Here is a 19,770-nt window from a genome sequence, read left to right on the forward strand (position 1 = left end):
AGTTTTTGGCCTCAAAGTGATTTTTACAAATCCAGAAACTAGGCAAGTTTTCTTATATTTGCCCTTTTGATGAATGGATTTGTTGGTGAGGGGGAGTATTCATTCATTTAGAGATAGTGTTCATTTTGAGGAATAAGAAATAACTATTATTCAGTCAACTCTCTAGGTAAAATTTTTTAAAGATACTCACTATGAAAAAGGAGAACTTTTTTGTGCATAAGCAATAAAGGTTCACTTTTCCATATAGTATTAAATGTCAGCTATGTCCTTGTACTGAGCTGAATAGTGTTTCCCCGGAATTCATGTTTACCTGATACCTGAATGTGTAGACAGAGGCAGAGATTTTAATGATGCAGCTACAAGCCCAGGAATTCCAGCAACCACCAGAAACTGGAAGGGACAAGAAAGGATTCTTCCTAGAGCCTTCAGAGGGAGCATGGCCCTGCCAGTGCCTTGATTTTGGATGTCTAGCCTCCAGAACTGTGAGAGAATAAAATCCTGCAATTATTTTAAGCCACCCAGTTTGTGATAATTCATTATGGCAGCCCAGAGAAACTAGAGTTCTTTAAGAGTTTACTGACTTATTGACCAGTCATCCAAAACAATCATTGTCTCTAGAGGAAGCCTCCCAACTTCATTGTAAAGTCCAATTCAGAGTCCTGATAGTGGACCAGGATGGAGTAATGGAAACTAGATTTACCTTCCATTCTAAAACAATAAAAAAATTGAAACAAAATGTGTGAATCAGTATTTTCAGGCCTTGGACATCAGGCTGCGGTACATGGCAGTGATCCCTGAAGGTGGGAAACAGGTAAGATGAGCCATGTGATTGCCCCAGTTTACTACCTAGAAATTCTAGGCCATACTGCAGCATGGATAGACCCAAGAAGAGCCTGGGAGTCTCCCTGAGTTGAAGAGATGGAGTTGGGAGTTCAAGGAGACCAAGGTGGCTAGAGTTAGAAGGGCAGAGTTCCAAGGATGGGAGAGCTGCACAGAGAAAAGAGCTCCGACATCTGCAGAGGGTTTTAAGCTGAGTACAAATTAGAAGTATATGAGGAGATTAGCTAAGACTGGGAAAAGAAATACCCGAATGGATTAGAGATAACAATCCTAGGAAATCACACAGGGTCTGGGTTAGTTTCTGTTCCAACTAACCAGAGTTAAAAAAAAAAACCTCATAATTTACTGAATATCATGGAGTGCTGAGAAGGATAAACACCTCAGCCGTCAAGGAAAATTAGTCTTAAAATAATGACTGCTCTGGTCCTACCTTACAAAATTTAAAAGAAAATCTTGAAAGTATCAACCTGTTTCCACATACCTTGGTTGTGTCACAAACAACGCTCAAGAAAATATAAAGGAGTACAAAAATACCTAGCATTTAACAGGGTAGAATTCACAATGTCTGCCATTCTGTTAAAAAACAATTACCCGGCATGCAAAAAAGCAGGAAAATACAGCCTTTAATGCAGAGGGAAAAAAAAATAAAAACAGCAAAAACATGGTTTCTGGTCCACCATGTAAAGAGCTTAGAAACCATCACTCTCATCCTCAGAGTAAGAAAAAAGCTGAACAAGCTGAAATTTGACAACAGCTCTTAGGTCAGAGAATTGATGCCAGAGGGTCAACTGCTGCAAATACTATAGAGGCAGGCTAATATAGAGAATAACAGCTTACTGGGAGCAGAAACCACTGTTGGAAACAGGAACCTGGAGTAGTTCAAGTGTAATTGACTAATTGCTGTGGACTTCGCATGGACTAGCTTGAGAGATTAAAAACTCCTGAAGGCTCAACCTGATGGGGGCCCCACACTTCTGTAAGTTTTAGCTCTAAGAGAACCATCAGATTCTCACTGTAAAGATTATAGAACATTTCCCATTTTGCAGTACTCACAGAGCATTTTGTTTTCTTTAAAAAGGCCTCCTTCAGGGGAAACTTTTACCAAAGCCTAGAGGTGGAGTGAGGGAAATATACTCTTACAGCCTTCTCTAGCCTTCCTGTCTCACCCAAGGGGGAGATAACCCAGATATAACATAGATGACAGTAGACAATTGTAACTATATTCCATCTGCTTAAGAAGGTAGAAGAAAAATTGACTGTTAGGAGAGAGATGGAAAATATTGAAAAGACCCAGATTGAACTTCTAAAGATGAAAACTACGAAGTCTAAGATAAAACAAAAAATACTCACTAGAATTAACAGAAGATTAGACATTGTGAAAACATTAGTGAACTTGACTATATAGCAATAAAAAGTATTCAAAATAAAAAGCAGAGAGGAAAGATGAAAGAAAAAAAAAGAATAGGGCATTAATGAGCTGTGGGACAACTTCCAAAATCTAATATATGTATATTTGGAGTCCCTGAAGGTGAGTGGACACAAAGAAATATTTGAAAAAATAATAGCTGAAAAATTTCCAAACTTGGTGAAAACTGTAAATCCACAGATTCAAGAAATTCTGCAAGCCCCAAGAACAGGAAAAAAAAAAAAAAAAAACAACTATGCCAAGGTACATCTTTATCAAATTGCTTAAAGCCAGAGATAAAGAAGAAATGGTGAAAGTATCCAGAGAGGGGAACAACACATCATGTACAAAGGAACAAGATAAGGATGACAGCAGATTTCTGGTCTGAAACAATCCATGACAGTAAGCAGTGCAGTAACAGCTGTAAAGTATTAAAGGAAGAAAAGAAAAAAGTCAACCTAGGTTTTGTTATCCAGAAAAAGTATCTTTCTAAAATGAAGGTGAAATATAAGTCTCAAAAGTGCTTTGATATTCCCTGGAAGTATCATCTGCAATAACATTTGACATGTATCTGAAAACAGGAACTTTGATGACCATGTTGTTTGATGATACAAAAATTTTAATCTTCTATTTTTATGACATTTTAAATTACTTCAAATATGGGAGAAAACTTTATTTTCATGTGTTTTTGCAATAGTTTGGATGGGTGATTTTATCCCCATTTTACAGGTGAAGAAACTGAGATGAATAGTAATATGACTTTCACAGGGTTTCATAAGATCCAGGAATGTTATCAGGTTTACTGACTTCCTATGTGGGACTCACTTCTAATCTATGGGACCTCCTCATTAATAGCCATGTGTTGCTCAAAAATATTTTCAAAACATATAAAAATGTTTGGATTGCCTTGAAAGTAGTAATAAATAATACAATATGTAGTAATTCTTTTGTATATTGACATTTGGAGTATGTGAAGAAAATAAATTAAAAATCTTATTAAACACCAAGGCCCCAAATAGATAGGAGACAGGAAAAATGAAGGCGAGTGCACTAAAGAATTTTAGAACTGGTGTGAAAAGCCATTGCTGTGTTTGAACTTTAAATGAACAAAGGTGGGAAAATTACTGTGGTTGCAGAGAAGATTTTGATTAAATAGTATTATTTCTAATTTTTAAGAAAGGTGAGAAGTTATTTTAATTACCATATTAAAATTGAGCAGAGAACTTTGTAATGACTTGGTTCAAATAAAAATGTGACAAAATAGTTGTGAAGTAACTATATTTTCTCTTGTATTTATTCCATATATTTGATACATAAAGTAGAAGAATTAAATAATATCTTGACATATTTCATTGCATCCAATGAAGCTAATTAGTTTTGACACATTGTTGCAGCCTACAGAATGAATATAATACACTTTCCTTTTTGTTGTTGTTGTTGTTGTTGTTTTTTAAACACTTAAATTTAAATTTCTTCAAATAGTTCTCAGGGTTGTTTTTTCAACCTTTCTTTTTAAAGAGAAATTTTGAGAACTAGCTCTTCACATAAGGCTCTCTGGGATTTAAAAGTCAGAACCTGAACGAGAGACAGGATGTGAGAAGGATAAGGAAGAATGGTCCTGGTAATGAGGAATGTGACTACAGATATGTTAAGATGGTTCATATTGAAAAGAAATCGGAACTAATAATAGGTTAGGTGAGGTAGGGCTTGATTGCTGGAGGCCTTGAAAAATAGCAGAGGAAATAGATGGATGGCACTAAAGTTAGAATTTTCTCCTGAAGTGAGTAAATTATCTGTTTGGTTTTTTGTTTTCTTTGTTTTTGTTTGCGTTTCTTCTTTTTAATTAGAGAAGTTGTAGGTTTACAGAAAAATCATGCAAAAATATGAGGCCCCATATACCAACCTATTATTACTACCTTGCATTAGTGTGGTACATTTGTTAACAATTAATGAACATTTTTATAATTGTTACTATTACCTGTAGTCCATCATTTACAATAGGGTTCACTCTTTGTGTTTTACAACCCTATGTTTTGTTTTTGTTTTAATTTTTATTCTAGTAACATACACAACCTAAAGTTTCTTCTTCTAACCACATTAAAAAATATATTTCAGTACTGTTAATTACTGAAACTTTTCCATAAACGCAAATAAATACTTTGAACAACTTAGGTATTAACTTTCCATTCCCTGTCCTACTCTAGTCCCTGTTAACCTATATTCTAGATTCTGACTCTGTGAGTTTGCTTATTCTCATTATTTCATGTCAGTGAGATAATACAATATTTGTCCTTTTGTGTCTGGATTAGTTCACATAACATAATGTCTTCAGGGTTCATCCATGTTGTCACATGTATCAGAACGTCATTCCTTTTAATTGCCGAATAATATTCCACTATATGTATAAATCACATATATTTTTTCTGTTCATCAGTTAATGGACACCTGGATTGCTTCCACTTTTTGGTTATTGAGAATAATGTTGCCATAAACATTCGTATACAAATATCTGTTTGAGTCTCTTCTTTCGTATCTTTTGGGTATATACCTAGGATTGGGATTACTGGATCATATGCTAATTCTGTACTTAATTCTTTGCCTCCTGAGGAACCTCCAAACTGTCTTCCACAGCGGCTGCACAAGTTTACATTCCCACCAACTGAATGAGTGCCCCTATTTCTGTACAACCTCTCCAACACTTGTAATTATCCATTTTTTAATGGTAGCCATGGTAGTCAGTGAAATGGAATCTTGTTGTTTTGGTTTGAATTTCCCTGATAACTAATGAAGTTGACCATCTTTTCATGTGCTTTCCAACCATTTGTGTATCTTCTTTCGAGAAATGTCTATTCATGTCTTTTGCCCATTTTTAAATTGGGTTATCTTTTTATTGCAGAATAGTGAGGTATCTTTATATTTTTGGATATTAAACCCTTATTGGATATTAGGTTTCCAAATATTTTCTCCTACTGAGTTGGTTGTTTTACGCAGTCCTCACTGCCACCTGCCATGGTGCTGGGGGGAGGGGGATTGTAGTCACTGCGGGTATGTGAAACACCAGTATTTTTTGTAATTTACCAGCCTCTTTCTCCTACTCCTCTCTGGATGCTGCACAGTGTTCCAGTTGACTATGGAGTCATCACTTCAGACAGTTCCTGCTGGCTCATAGTTGTTTTGGTGAAGGGACTGATTCCTTGAGCTTCCTACTCCACCAACTTCCCACAATCCTCTATTGAATTGTCTCTTATCCAATTTTGAAATGTGAATTTTTAGCATTTCAATCATTATTGTCTCTCTGTGTTAACATTCATGTGTTTAAATCTAAATAAATATGGATTAAGTGGCAAAGCAAGATTTACCTGAAGAAGGGATGTGTTTATCTTTCTTTTTTCTAGTCTACTCCTTTACACCTAGCAGCAGGCTACAACAGAGTTCGAATAGTTCAACTTCTTCTTCAGCATGGTGCTGATGTTCATGCAAAAGACAAAGGGTAAGTCTATCAATTTATTTCCTTTTAGTGGTTTCATTCATAGGTTGTTTTTTTTTTGTTTTTGTTTTTGTTTTCAACATTTGGTACTCTAAAGTATTTAAGTGCTAGGGAAAGAAAGTCATTATCTCATTTCTTTATAGCTTATAGTACTTTAAGAATGTTCCAACTTTGATTTCATACTTGATTTTTCATGTTTCTACTTACTAAGAATACCTATAATAATTTTCTAAATAAGTTTAATTTTATTGCAGTTCTATTATTTGAAGTTAAAATTTGTTTCTCTCAGTTGGAATCATTATTTTTCAACTCTTAAGTTTCTTTTCAGAAAAACAGAGAATTTAAAAATTCTAATAATCTGCTAGCATAAGTATCATATTAACCAGGTATAAAAGATCAGCTATTAATAAATCAAAATTATAGTGTAAAATCTCTTAATTTTCTTTTTTTCTGATGAAATCTTGGACATCTAAACTGAGAAAACTTAAAAAAAAATGTTGATACAGGATTTAGAAGGGGGAATAAGAAATTATCTCGTTTATTTTATGAATGGGTGAATTTTGGAAAACTTGGTACTAGTTTCCTGTCTAGTCTCCAGGGATATATGAATTGGATCTGCCTAAGTGATGGGCTAGCATATCTCATTATTCTACATTATGATGCTTAGAACTAATTGAACCTACTACCCAGGTAAAGTAGATTCACATTACATTCTCATGATTGACAGCATAGACATATCCTGGAGGAGAGTTTCTTCCACTTTATTCCTCTCTGTGTCAGGAAACATAGAAATGAAGTACCTGACAATTGTCAGAAGGGAAATTCATCCGTTTCAAATCTGCTCTATTAGGTGCTTTGTTTCCTTCTTGTCTGTGCCAGGTTTTGTGCCATATGTCAGTGATGTCCCAGTAGCATATGCTTTTGTAAATCTCTATTTCCTTGTGCATGTCTGAAAACAGATGGTTGTACAATAGGTGAGTTCTCAAGAGAAGCACACCACAAAAAGGGGGAGCGGGTAGTCTCTGACACATTTAGAACGATACTTGGAAATGCAAGTTATAATAGTTCGGACATTTGATTCTTATGTTGGAAATTACCATGAAAGTCAATCAAAAAGGTAGTATTATTTCAACTCACAACTAATTAACATTTGTTCTCTGTGAATACTTGATATATAAAACACACTCTTTTTAGCACATCTTCTTTCTTTTACTTAAATGTTCTTCTGATAGGTGTTTTTATTATTGTCATTAAGGATTATGTAAATAAAACACAAGATAAATGCAAAAGATTGACCTTAAGCTTTGCTTTGAATTTGTTATCAAACAGTTAAAAATATTTTGATACGCAATTGTATTGGGATTAGTTTGATGAATGACTATAAATTGTTTGAAATATAAGTATTTTAATTTGCCTTTTTTCATTTAGTGGACTTGTGCCTCTTCATAATGCATGTTCATATGGACATTATGAGGTGACAGAACTGCTACTGAAGGTAAGAGAAATGGAAAATCCTGAGTATCATTTATTCTTTTTAACTAATGAGTTTTCAGTATTTGGGGCCAATAATATTTTTAAGAGAATAAAATATTTCTTAAAAATATTACCATTGTTGGCCTACCCCACCTCGATGGTTGCCAGCATGACCACAGACATAGGGGACTGGTGGTTTGATGGGTTGAGCCCTCTTCCATAGGTTTTACCCTTGGGAAGACGGTTGCTGTAAAGGAGAGGCTAGGCCTCCCTATGATTGTGCCTAAGAGCCTCCTCCCGAATGCCTCTTTTTTGCTCAGATGTGGCCCTCTCTCTCTAGCTAAGCCAATTTGAAAGGTGAAATCACTGCCCTCCCCGCTGCGTGGGATCAGACACCCAGGGGAGTGAATCTCCCTGGCAACGTGGAATATGTCTCCTGGGGAGGAATGTAGACCCGGCATCGTGGGACGGAGAACATCTTCTTGACCAAAAGGGGGATGTGAAAGGAAATGAAATAAGCTTCAGTGGCAGAGAGATTCCAAAAGGAGCCGAGAGGTCACTCTGGTGGGCACTCTTACGCACAATTTAGACAACCCTTTTTAGGTTCTAAAGAATTGGGGTAGCTGGTGGTGGATACCTGAAACTATCAAACTACAACCCAGAACCTATGAATCTCGAAGACAATTGTATAAAAATGTAGCTTATGAGGGGTGACAATGGGATTGGGAAAGCCATAAGGACCACACTCCCCTTTGTCTAGTTTATGGATAGATGAGTAGAAAAATAAGGGAAGGAAACAAACAAACAAACAGACAAAGGTACCCAGTGTTCTTTTTTACTTCAATTGCTCTTTTTCACTTTAATTATTATTATTGTTATTTTTGTGTGTGTGCTAATGAAGGTGTCGGGGATTGATTTAGGTGATGAATGTACAACTATGTAATGGTACTGTGAACAATCGAATGTACGATTTGTTTTGTATGACTGCGTGGTATGTGAATATATCTCAATAAAATGAAGATTAAAAAAAATATTACCATTGCCTTAAAATTTTTAAACATTAAATTCAACATATTTTAAGCTGTTTTCAAGGCTGAAATTATAGAAAATAAAGCATTTATTGCTATTTCACATTGTTATAACTGAAATTTACAGTGAAATAAATACCTTCTGAGTTTTATTTGATCCAGTGAAATGATCACTCACCTAAATCTCTTTTTCTCAATTCAGCATGGAGCTTGCGTTAATGCTATGGATCTCTGGCAGTTTACTCCACTACATGAGGCTGCTTCCAAGAATCGTGTAGAAGTCTGCTCTTTGTTACTTAGCCATGGCGCTGATCCTACGTTAGTTAATTGTCACGGCAAAAGTGCTGTGGATATGGCTCCAACACCTGAGCTCCGAGAGAGATTGACTTGTATGTATTTATTCCTAAAATCAATATTGATTGTTGTAAACTGGAATATCTCATTTCTGTTTAGTTATTAGGGCTAGTGTTTTATCTAATTTACATAATGACCCTCTGTTCTTATCAATGCAGTACTTTATAATCCTTACTTTTAATCGTGCTCTTTTCTTCATGAATTCCACAGGAATCTTATCTTGTTATATCCTTTGTATATATTTTTTTTTCCAAGCCTAATTCTAATTCATGTGTTAAGATGCCCTTTTCTTTTTAAAACTAATAAGGATGAGTCCATCAACAACCATTTATTGTATACCTGTTAGCAGTATGGATACAGCAGAGAACAAAATAGAAAAAGCTCTCTGATTTAATAGCATTTACATTCTTGTATTATTGATGATAATGGATAATATCTAACATTATTGAGCACTGTATACTTCCCAAGCCACGGTAAACACCTTATCCATATTATAATTTAATCTTTTTGTTTTCATTTTTTAAATTAAAATATAATTTTCATATATTTTAATTCATCCTTTTTAGTGCATAGACTTTGTGTGGTCTTGCAACATAGAGTCTATGTTATTTATTTTATGAATGGATGAATTTTGGAAAACATTGTATTAATTTCCTATCTAGTCTCCAGGGATAGAAGAATTGGGTCTGCTGTCCTATGTGATAACATTTCTCATTATCCCACCTTAGTTCCATCACCTTCAAAAATTCTCACATGGTCCTTTACTGTCAGCTCCTCTTCTGGCTCCTTTGAATGGAGGCATTTTGTGTTCACATCTCAATTTCTGGATGCTTAACCTTTATTTGGGTTGTTTGATAAAAATTGTGTCCTTGTTAATCTCTTTTAAGTAGATTTTATGTTGTGGATAAGATAATATCAATAATAAAGGTGTATTGCTATTATATATCATAGAATAAGATTTTAATATGCAAACTTTGCCCTCATTCAGAGCCAGTCTTAATATTCACAAATCATATTTTAAATCCCATGAGAATACTTCTTTTCGGCAACACGTATTTAAGAGCACATTTTAATAATTTAATTTCATTTTTAAAGAATATCCACTTATAATTGGGTCGAATCAGTCATTCCTATCTCAAACCTACTTATCGTTTATTACTAAAGAAAGAGCTTTGCTTTTGAGACTCATAAATTGTCTTTCTAGTTTGGGATATTTCAGGTTGGTTTGTTGGTGAATTACCTAGCAAGTCAGGCCTCTAATACTTTGCCTTTATGATTAAAGGTTGACTATTGCTTCACTGATTGATTCATTCTTTGAAGAGTCATATATTGAAAACCTTCTGCCAAATACCAAGATACACCAGTATACCAAGAATATATTTATTTATTCAGTCCTTGTTCCTTTTGACTTCTTTGTTTCATTTTTATAAAGGAGATTTTGTTTCTGTAACGCTACTTAAATTTACAATTAAATGTTTTCTAAAAGAATATAATAAAACTTTGTTATTCCAGATAAAGCATTTATATTGAAACAGGAACAATTCAACTCACATGTGCCATAAAGTTCTTGAGTGTATCTGAATGCTTGTGTTTTTCTAAATGAATCCTTAGAAATTTCTATTGCTCTTAGGAGATTTTAGTCTCTCCTAGCATGATGTGTTGGCATGGAAACATTTTATCCTACGAAATATAAATAAGCATAATTGAGGTTTAATTTATTGACAGTTATTTAGTATGTTTTAGTGGTACTTTAATTAAATCTTCAGACTCAAAACATATGTAAGGATTTCAGTCATGTTTTTATTTCTTCTGTATGTTTTGGCCCAAGTATAATCACTTGCCCAAGTTTAAATGAGAGATATTTTATGTGGTAGACATAATCTTCCCAAATAGTGATGTTTTGTTTTTTTTTTTTAATAAACTTTTTACTTTAAAATACTGAATAGTGACATTGCTGACATAGCCTTCACCTATGTGTTCCTGGAAATGGCATACTCGAATTGTGATAGCAGCGAAAAAAATATCTTTGAAGAGGAATTAGAAGAGGAACACGTGGTAGTCACATTAGTTCCAATAAAAGAGGAACCACAAGAGGAGCATCAAATGGAACCAAGTACTTCAACTGCACAAGTTAAACCAAAGAAGTCTGCGAAAAAGGAGAAGGTTCATCTTCCTCAGATGAATGAACAATTCAAAGCTTGCTCAAAACCTAAAGTACCAATGCTTCCCTTGCCGACCATTTTGCCCCCAATTAATAAGATAGACCAGGACACTTTGCAGAAGTGGTGCCAAAATTTTGAGTACCGACAGCCCGAAAATAGAGGTTTATCTGAGGCTCCAGCAACATGTTTACCCTGAGCAAAAACAGGATATTCCTGACACACCAGGGGAGGCTAAGTTACAGTCATGTTCGAAGAAATGCAAGGTGATGACCAAGACAGCAAAGGATCAGAAAAATTGTAAGAGAAGGAGAGAGAAGAAATGGCTAATAGAGTTGAAGTGATAACTTCAGCTCAGGAGGCAATATTGGCATCTCGACAAGAATTGCTGCAAGAGCAGCTCAGCCTGAGACTGTGAATTCATGTCCCATTCCTACTTCTGTTGAGACCTTTTTGCTTCAGTTCTCTGTTGTCAGATGATGTGTGCTCCACGCCAGAGTTCTCCATGGGTTGGGTTTACCTGCAGTTCCATGCAGAGCAGGCCTGGGTACCTGACACTCCCAAGAGGATGATCTCTCTCTTTCTCTTACCAGCCTGCACTTTCCCATCTGCAGATGTAGAAGATAATATGTTGCACCCTGACTGTGTGAAGAGGAGCAAGAAATTAATGAAAAGATTAATTTTAATGGGGAAGGAGAAGCGATCTGCTTTGAACACTCCAACATCTCTCTTTTTGGATAGGCAATGTTTTAAGAAACAGCAAATGGCCGAGAGCCCGTAGCTAAATTGACTTGCATCCCATTGATTGCTGTGTGCTGTGTTGTGTCCTAATCATCCTGTGCTGCCTGCTTTCTTGAGTGTAAGTGGGAATTTCTTGATTCTGGACTTGGGGTTTACCAAAACTTGGCTGTTACTGCTGCTTTTTATGAGTTGGGTTTAAGAAGAGGTTTTCCCATCTGCTCCAGTTAAAATGTTTCTCTATATACTGGTTCCATATAAATTACTGTTAGAGGAGAGTTCCAGTACAGAAAAAGTATCAGAAAATATTTTAACATTAAGTATGTAACTATGTAGAATATGTCTTTGCTCCTTTAAAAAATGTTCATGTGTGTATAATATATTCACAATATTCAAAATGTCTTAAAGGTATACAGTGAAACATTTCTCATTGTAATATTGATAAAGTTATCCTTGTTCAGTCATTTTGTGTATGTGTGTGTATTTGTGCAGTGAAATTTCTACAAATGGATTTGCTGTTGCATAAAATTACTACAAGTGGAATTGCTGAGTAAAAAAAAAATAATGAAAAGTTGCGAAGATAATATAGAGTTCCCACATACACAACCCCATTATCTTAATTAATAGTATATATTTGTCACAATTAATAAACCAATATTGATAATTCTTACTAACTAAAATGCGTGCTTTATTCATATTTCTTTAGTTTTACCTAAAGTCCTTTTTCTGTCCCAGGATCCCATTCAGGATACCACGTTACATTTAGTTGCCATATCAAATACTGAGATGCGTTTAATTTTACATTTGAGCATTTCAGGTTTAAATTGAGCCACATTTCGCCTGCATAATTTTTAACTGATCCATTGTTGGTATTCTGTTTTACATCTGGATTCCTAAGAATCAGATAACTGAATTTAAACACTTGAGAAAATTATTGCTAAGTGATAACTTAATGAGAAGGCATAGTCAAAATGATGCTAAAATCATCTATGTTTAAGCAAGCTTTAAACTAGTTTATTTTAAAGCAAGACACGTTCCTGTATTTTTATCTGGTTTAAGTGGAAATTTAAACTTATTTTGGTACTTGAACAGGTGAATCTACCAGATTACAGACTAACACAAACCAGATTGCAACTAGGCAAATGTCTTCGTAATGAATCCTTTTAGTAGTGCATTTATTCTCTCTCCTATCCATATGACTCTTAAAGTATGTTATCTTGCATTATATCATTCATATGGATATGTCTGTTTGTCAATAAAATTCAAGTTCTTAAAGAGAAAGATCTTTGGTTTTATTATTCTTTGTTTTCTTGGCACCTGCACGATGCCTTGCACCTATTAAAAATGTGTTGGTAGTATGTGTGTTTGGGCCTATGTATCTACCTACCCCCAACCTAATTCAATGCACTGCACATAGTATGTGCACAAGAAGTTTATTAAATTGAATTTGACTGAACTCAAAACGTAAAATTTTGTCTTTTTTCTACTGTACATTTTAAAATTTATACCCTGAGCCAAGCTTGTTTTCATGTTATCGTTTGACCCCACCACCATTTTTTTTTTTTGCAAATTAAGAGTATTATTACAAGTTTTTACATTGTATTTTACTAGCCTGCCTTATTCCAATATAGACATTAAATTTTTGTATAGTTTTATAAAGTGAGCATTCCCTTAATTTGCATACTTCTCAACCACCTTCTTCTTTATTTCATTAAATACAATTCTGCCAAGAAATTAACTGAAGAAAAGGACTTAAAGTCCCTTCCCTAACTGCAGTTTTCATCACCAATATAAAGCAATGTAATCTGCTTTGCACTAGGTGCTTCCATGTACAGAATTCTTCTTAAGAAAATTATGTAGGAAGCAAAAACATTATTTTGATCATTCTCATCATTAGAGCATTCTCATTACACATGAGTTTTCTGCTCTTCCCTTGTCTGTTTTTCATTTGTTATTTTTACGAAGCCAAATACACAAGATAGGTTAGAATCTGCAGGTATTAAGGGCTGAATATACTGAAAAAGTAGCTCTCATTCTTGTTTCAAAATGTGTTTAGAAAGAGAAACTTTTAGGCATGTTATGAATATTAATTTTCCATAATAAGTTTTACCACCTTCTTTTTAATTATATCACATGCATCTTTTTAAACAATTTTCAGCTTTTTGTTAACAAGTACATATCTCAAAATACAAACCAAAACTTGTAAAATAGTAAATAGGACTACATCTTATTGGACTCTATTTATGCAACTTCAAATGGCTTTTCTAAAAATTCTCTTACCTGCTTGTGAAAATACTAAATAGAATATTAAATGTTCTTTGAAATTTTTTCGAACTTTGACACTTCTCCTGTAACTCAGTTCTTCCCTCTTAATCACTATTAATATTTCAGTGAATTTCTCTAAATATCTTTTTTCCATTCCACCATTTATATTTAATTGTGATTGTGATAATAGTAGGATTACTAATAACACACACTAAAATTGGATCAGTTCATCCTTACTCTTGCTACTTGAAATTTTCTTTTAACAGCTTTCATTTAAGAGCTGTTAAGTATTCCAGTATATGAGTATTCTGCAAATTACTTAACTTACTTCCTTTTGGTGAACATTTAGGTTGCCTTAATTATAAAACTTTGCTTCAGTGAATGTCTTTTTTACTTGTATCTTTATGAACTCTAAAGAGTAAGAAACAATCTTATCTCAGAGCATACATATTTCAAAATTTTTCAATAATCTACACCCTCATCCTTACCCTTATATTGTCATATTGCTGCAGTTGCTGAAATAGAGGAATATGTAAAATTAGTCATTTTCATGCTTATTTAAAATAATGCTAAAGATTTTTATAAATGTTAAATCTTTTTATGTCAATTTTTTTTTCCATTAACAGATGAATTTAAAGGTCATTCTTTATTACAAGCAGCCAGAGAAGCAGACCTAGCCAAAGTTAAGAAAACACTTGCTTTGGAAATCATTAATTTCAAACAACCTCAGTCTCATGAAACAGCACTGGTAAGATTTTAGTGTTAATGCATTTCCTTGAGATAAGCACAAAATACGACCTTAATGTGACCTTAGTCACTTCTGTATCTGAAATGCCAGGAATTTGCATTTTAATGTTGGTTGCATTGATTTTTAAATTTGGATTGGGGGTTAGTTAATTCTTTTTGTAGGTGAGGAAATAGACATTTGCTCATTCTCAGTTTGGGAATTATTTTTTGCCTTTGTCTTTATATAACTTTATTATAACAAGGCTGCCTTGTGGCCAATGCATTTATAAAATTTAAGATGTGGTTTTCCCTGAAGAATCTTCTTTTTCTTCTAGTTGCTAGGTAAATATCACATTTGTTTCCTGTAGAAGATTAAAGTGTATTTTAAAAGATATTTGCATCATCCTTTTGAGCAGTTGTATTCAAAGAACTAATTGCATTGTTCTGGAAAATTATAAGATTATGAATTGTCTATTCTGGATTGTTAAATTATCTTTAAAACTATTCATGTTTTAAATTCTAAGGCACTTTCAAAAAGATTAATTCATTTTCCTTTTCATTGACCACATTAAGGTTCAGGTATAAGACTGTTGATTATTCCTGCATTCAGAATTTATGCATATGTGATGCCAGTTTTGCAGACCTCTTAATATGCTTGGTCAACATTATCATACATATCCAGTACAAAGAGAAAGTCAGACTTTAGTCAATATCTGCGGAAAACAATAAGAGATTCACAAAACTGAAATGGGCCAACTGTATGTGCATTTAAATTCCTGACTCTCAAACTTTGGTTCCTATACATTCAAGTTACATAGCATTATGCCAGAAAGTTCTCAAAACCATAGGATAAACCTGACTAGCTTTCCTGTACAGTTCATTTTATTTAGTATTCATTTTAGTATTCATTTTAGTATTCATTGAGTTTTCGTTTAGTATTCAGTTTAGTATTCATTTTATTTAGTATTAATTTTTTACTTTTTAAATTTTATATAAAAGTTAATATAAAATGGTGTAGGATACAAAAATTGTGTAAATAGTAGTATAAAACACAAAATTTCTAAGAATGCTTCCTCCCATAAGCTGCTTCAGGTCTCTCACCGTCTTGCCAGTCCTTGGGCCATATAGGCTTATTCTCTTGTACTGCTGCAAATACCTCTGTGGAAACATTTGAAAAATATTGACTATGTGGCTGACAGCCTAATGAAAGATTAAGTAATTTAGTTATTGATTTTTGTAGCTTTGGAGTAGCAGCATTTTGATGCCTTGAATAGAATACATAGTGGATAATTATTTATTGGCTAACAGAAAAGGAATGAATTCTCTATTAATGTTTAACTAAGAGCATAGTTTCACCTTCTATTAAAGGCTTATGCTTTATATTTCCATTGTATTCAGAAGAGATTATTATCTCCATAATTTAAAATATATTAAGTTCTGCTGTTCTTTGATGCAATATGTTCTAATAGTCAGCAGATGTTATTTAATTCTGATATCTACTTTTAAATAGAAATCTATTTTATTAACTTAGTTGTGTTTATTTTATAGCACTGTGCTGTGGCCTCTCTACATCCCAAAAGAAAACAAGTGACAGAATTGTTACTTAGAAAAGGAGCAAATGTTAATGAAAAAAATAAAGAGTAAGTGTAATTACAGAAGGAGTTGTTTACTTCTTAAAAAAGAAATGCAATAAAGTTAGAAGTAAAATTACCTTTTCTTTTCTCCTCTCCATAGTTTCATGACTCCTCTGCATGTTGCAGCAGAAAGAGCTCATAATGATGTCATGGAAGTTCTGCATAAGCATGGAGCAAAGGTAAGGCACACACCTGAAATAAAGTGCCAAACTTTGCCTTAAGTAGCTAGCTACTTTTAAGAGTGCTACTTTTGTCTTAATTTTTTTTTTTGAAGAAATTAGTTTTATAAAGGACTAATAACTTGTATTTGAATTCATAGATTCTTTTAAGCTGATTTAAAACTTATTAGTAATAAAAGTAACTTGTGTTTCTTTGTACTTTGATGTCATTTTTCTACAAAGCAAGTAAAATGTACCTACAATTTTATCATTTGGAATAGATCTCAATTTTACATTAAGTTAATATTATTTAAAGTCAATTATATATTTTCAAGCTTTGTCAGAAAATTATTTATGTAACAGATGGTAAAAAAATACCTCTACTTAAAAATTTCTGAGATATTTATTTACAGAACTTTTGTGCTTCTTATTGCTAATGATAATAATTTTCTTGAATAGCCTATATATTAAAGAAATACGAAATTAATAATTTTTATTAGCATTCATCCAAATGGCATTATTTGAAACTGTGCATCTTTGAGGGAGCAAGATAGCAAACTGGTTGTTTTTCAGAGGTGACTGGGGCTTCTAAATTTTTAAATTTTCGATGGTGTATATTGTAAAGCAGTCATCTCCAAAGGAGGGTACACATTTATTGTGGAACATACAAGACAGGCTATTGGGTACTGGAATTTTAATTTATTTTAATTTTAATATAAAGGGATTATGATTTACTAATATTTAATAGAGATTGATGCTGACACCTTTATGAGGACTGTGTGTCAGCTGGTCTGAATCATGTCAGATGCCAAGGTTTCCTGAAGAAGAATAGGAATTTCGTGGTCTGGAGGGGTTGACAATGGCAGATCCATTCAACATGTTGTAACTTATTGTAGTTTATGTATGTTCAGATGAATGGATTTGTGGATGTTATTCTAAATGGTAGAAACTTTATAAATACTATACTTGGTAATAAGAGGGAGTGACAGTGACAATCTTTTATATCATACAGAGATTTTCAGGTTATATCATGGGATGGTATTTTAAGGAATTATACTTTTTGTGCATTTTTATTTTATGAAAATAGGAAGGTTCAAAATTTTCTGATAGCTTTGTGATGACAGATCACTATTATTTGTATGTAATAGTTTTTTTTTTTTTTTTAAGAAACCCTTAAAGGTAAAAGTTACATCTTTTTTTTTTTAGAGTGAATGACAGTATAACTGCTTTTTAAAGGAAACTTGAAAACATAAGAGATCATTTTGAAATAGATTCCTAGGAAATGTCCGATGTTTTTTTATGTTGCTGGAAAATGGTATAAATGCTTCACCCAGTCATCATATCTGTATAATTTTAAAACTTGAAAACAGAATTTTCTAACCTGTTTAAAAGTCTTATTTTGTATTTAGGTGGTTTTGAACCTATGAAATATTATAATGCAACACCTCCTAATAAATTTACAAGAACTCCAGAAAAGATGGAATTTTACTAGTAGAATCTCAGTTAAAACCTTAGCATAATTAGTAGCACATGTTAAAAACTGATTTAGTAGGTATAGCTAACCATGCAGTTCTTCCATTGGCTTTACATACCTATGTGAGGTCTTTTTCAGCTCATCCAGCCATTGAAACCAACTAGAAAAATAAACTTGAGTCTGATTCACAATTTTTCATAAGATTTTAAGACATTTTGAAAGTAGAGCCAAAAGTTATTTTGTATCACTAGTAATTAAAATATTTCAAAAATGTTTAATGTTTATTTCATGTCTAGCTCATGCTTTGTAATTTCTATTTTTATATGTTTTATATACATTTATAATATATTAGTGCAACACTACTTGCTTGAAATTTGTAAATATATATATTGAGAGGTTTCTCAAAACGTATTTTACTCATAGGGTGCGATCCCAAACTTTATATTACTGCTTTCATAGATGAATGTCTTTAATTTAAAAATCAGAATAAGATGGAATGAAAGAGAACATAGCTCAACAGATTTATTAGCTATTTTGTAGCTACAACTACTACATTTTTTTTTAATATAAATTATGTCTTGTTGCTCTGTCAAGCAGAAAATACTAAGCAGAGTGGGCTTTCTGCTATACATACAAGCATCATATGTTTATCATTGACCTATTTTTTAAGATCTTTTATGGCATTTATAGTGTTTCTTGAAAAACTAAGAACAGTATTCTCCATTTGGGGAAAATAATATCTATTTGTTGTATCCCATGATTCATTTTGTTTCATAAAAATTTCAATGAAAAATAAGACTATTTTATAAACTATCCTAGTCAGCATTACTCTTAGGTTTGTGTTTCTCAGTATTTTTCTGCCTTTCAAGTGCACAGTGCATTCTCACCAATAACATCTCATTTCCGCACTGGGTCATATGTATAGTTTTAACCCCCCTGCCAATGATATAGAATCACTTCTAGATTAATGTATCCTCCCTAATCTGTCTACTAGAGTTCAGCTACATTGAGAACTTCTGCTCTTAGGCACTATAAAAGGGAAAAGAATCATTTAATCTGGGTTATGAACCAGTAGATACCAATTGCCCATCCTTCTGTTCAGTCATCCCTGGTTCCAAGGCAGCAGGATATCCCTCAGAGTTGGGAAATGCTTTTCAGTTTAGAATCCTCTACTTTATAGCTTTGTGACCTTGGACTTACCATCCCTGAGCTTCGAATGACTCATCAGTGGTTTGTGGGTATGTCTACAGGTGTTTTTGTAGACATCAAATGACCTAATATATAATATGTAGCATAGTGCCTGGTACACAAACAATGCTTTGATTATTAGTGTGAACATTTTTTCCGTGTTTGTCTTCTCAAACACTTGTATACTATGTATAGCCCTTTAATTATTTAAATTTTTATATAAGATATATATATATATATAATATAGCCTTTATAATTTAATTTGTCTTGATCCACTAACTGAACAAATACTGAGATACAAAATGACCAAGACTGTGTGCTAGATAACTGCAGGAAATACAGTTTGGAATTTACTGCAATTATTTTAATGGAATTACCTAACCTGAAGCTAATTCTGAACCAGTTTAGTGGCTTTGGTAATGAAGAAGGAAGAGAAAGGTGGAAATTGCTTACTGAGAACTAACGGTATTACTTTGAAATGAAACCTTAAATTTTGTTTATTCTGAATCAATTTTAAGATCTTTAATGACTCAAGCAGATAGATTTCCCATTCAATAATTGTTTTCTCCCTTCTTTCTTGCTGTTTAGAACAAGGGTCAGCAAAGTTTCTTGAAGATACTGATAGTAAATATTTTAGTGGGCTAAGAGACAAAATTATGGTTGTTATGTAGGTACTTTTATGTAGTCATTAAAAATGTAGATACCATTCTTAGCTAGCTGATTAGAATTCACCCACTGGTCATAGTTTGCCAACTCCTTTTCTAGAACTCTCTTGTTCATGTATGGGAGGCCAAATGCTTCAGGGGAGGCCAGATCTGAACCAGCTCTGGTAGTCTTATTC

The 19,770-nt window shown here is 33.3% G+C and overlaps 1 protein-coding gene across 1 annotated transcript in view; it reads left to right on the top strand.

Moving 5' to 3' along the window:
* The window catches only part of TNKS (tankyrase), a 254,709-nt gene that overhangs the window by 179,199 nt on the left and 55,740 nt on the right, over window positions 1–19,770 (top strand). Inside the window, exons 6-11 of the mRNA XM_037831282.1 lie at window positions 5,641–5,735; window positions 7,161–7,227; window positions 8,436–8,622; window positions 14,376–14,497; window positions 16,024–16,115; window positions 16,210–16,288. Coding sequence (XP_037687210.1) covers window positions 5,641–5,735; window positions 7,161–7,227; window positions 8,436–8,622; window positions 14,376–14,497; window positions 16,024–16,115; window positions 16,210–16,288 — 642 coding nt within the window. The remainder of the gene's footprint in view (window positions 1–5,640; window positions 5,736–7,160; window positions 7,228–8,435; window positions 8,623–14,375; window positions 14,498–16,023; window positions 16,116–16,209; window positions 16,289–19,770) is intronic.

Source organism: Choloepus didactylus, chromosome 3, assembly GCF_015220235.1.
Source record: "Choloepus didactylus isolate mChoDid1 chromosome 3, mChoDid1.pri, whole genome shotgun sequence".
NCBI classification, from domain to species: Eukaryota; Metazoa; Chordata; class Mammalia; order Pilosa; family Megalonychidae; genus Choloepus; species Choloepus didactylus.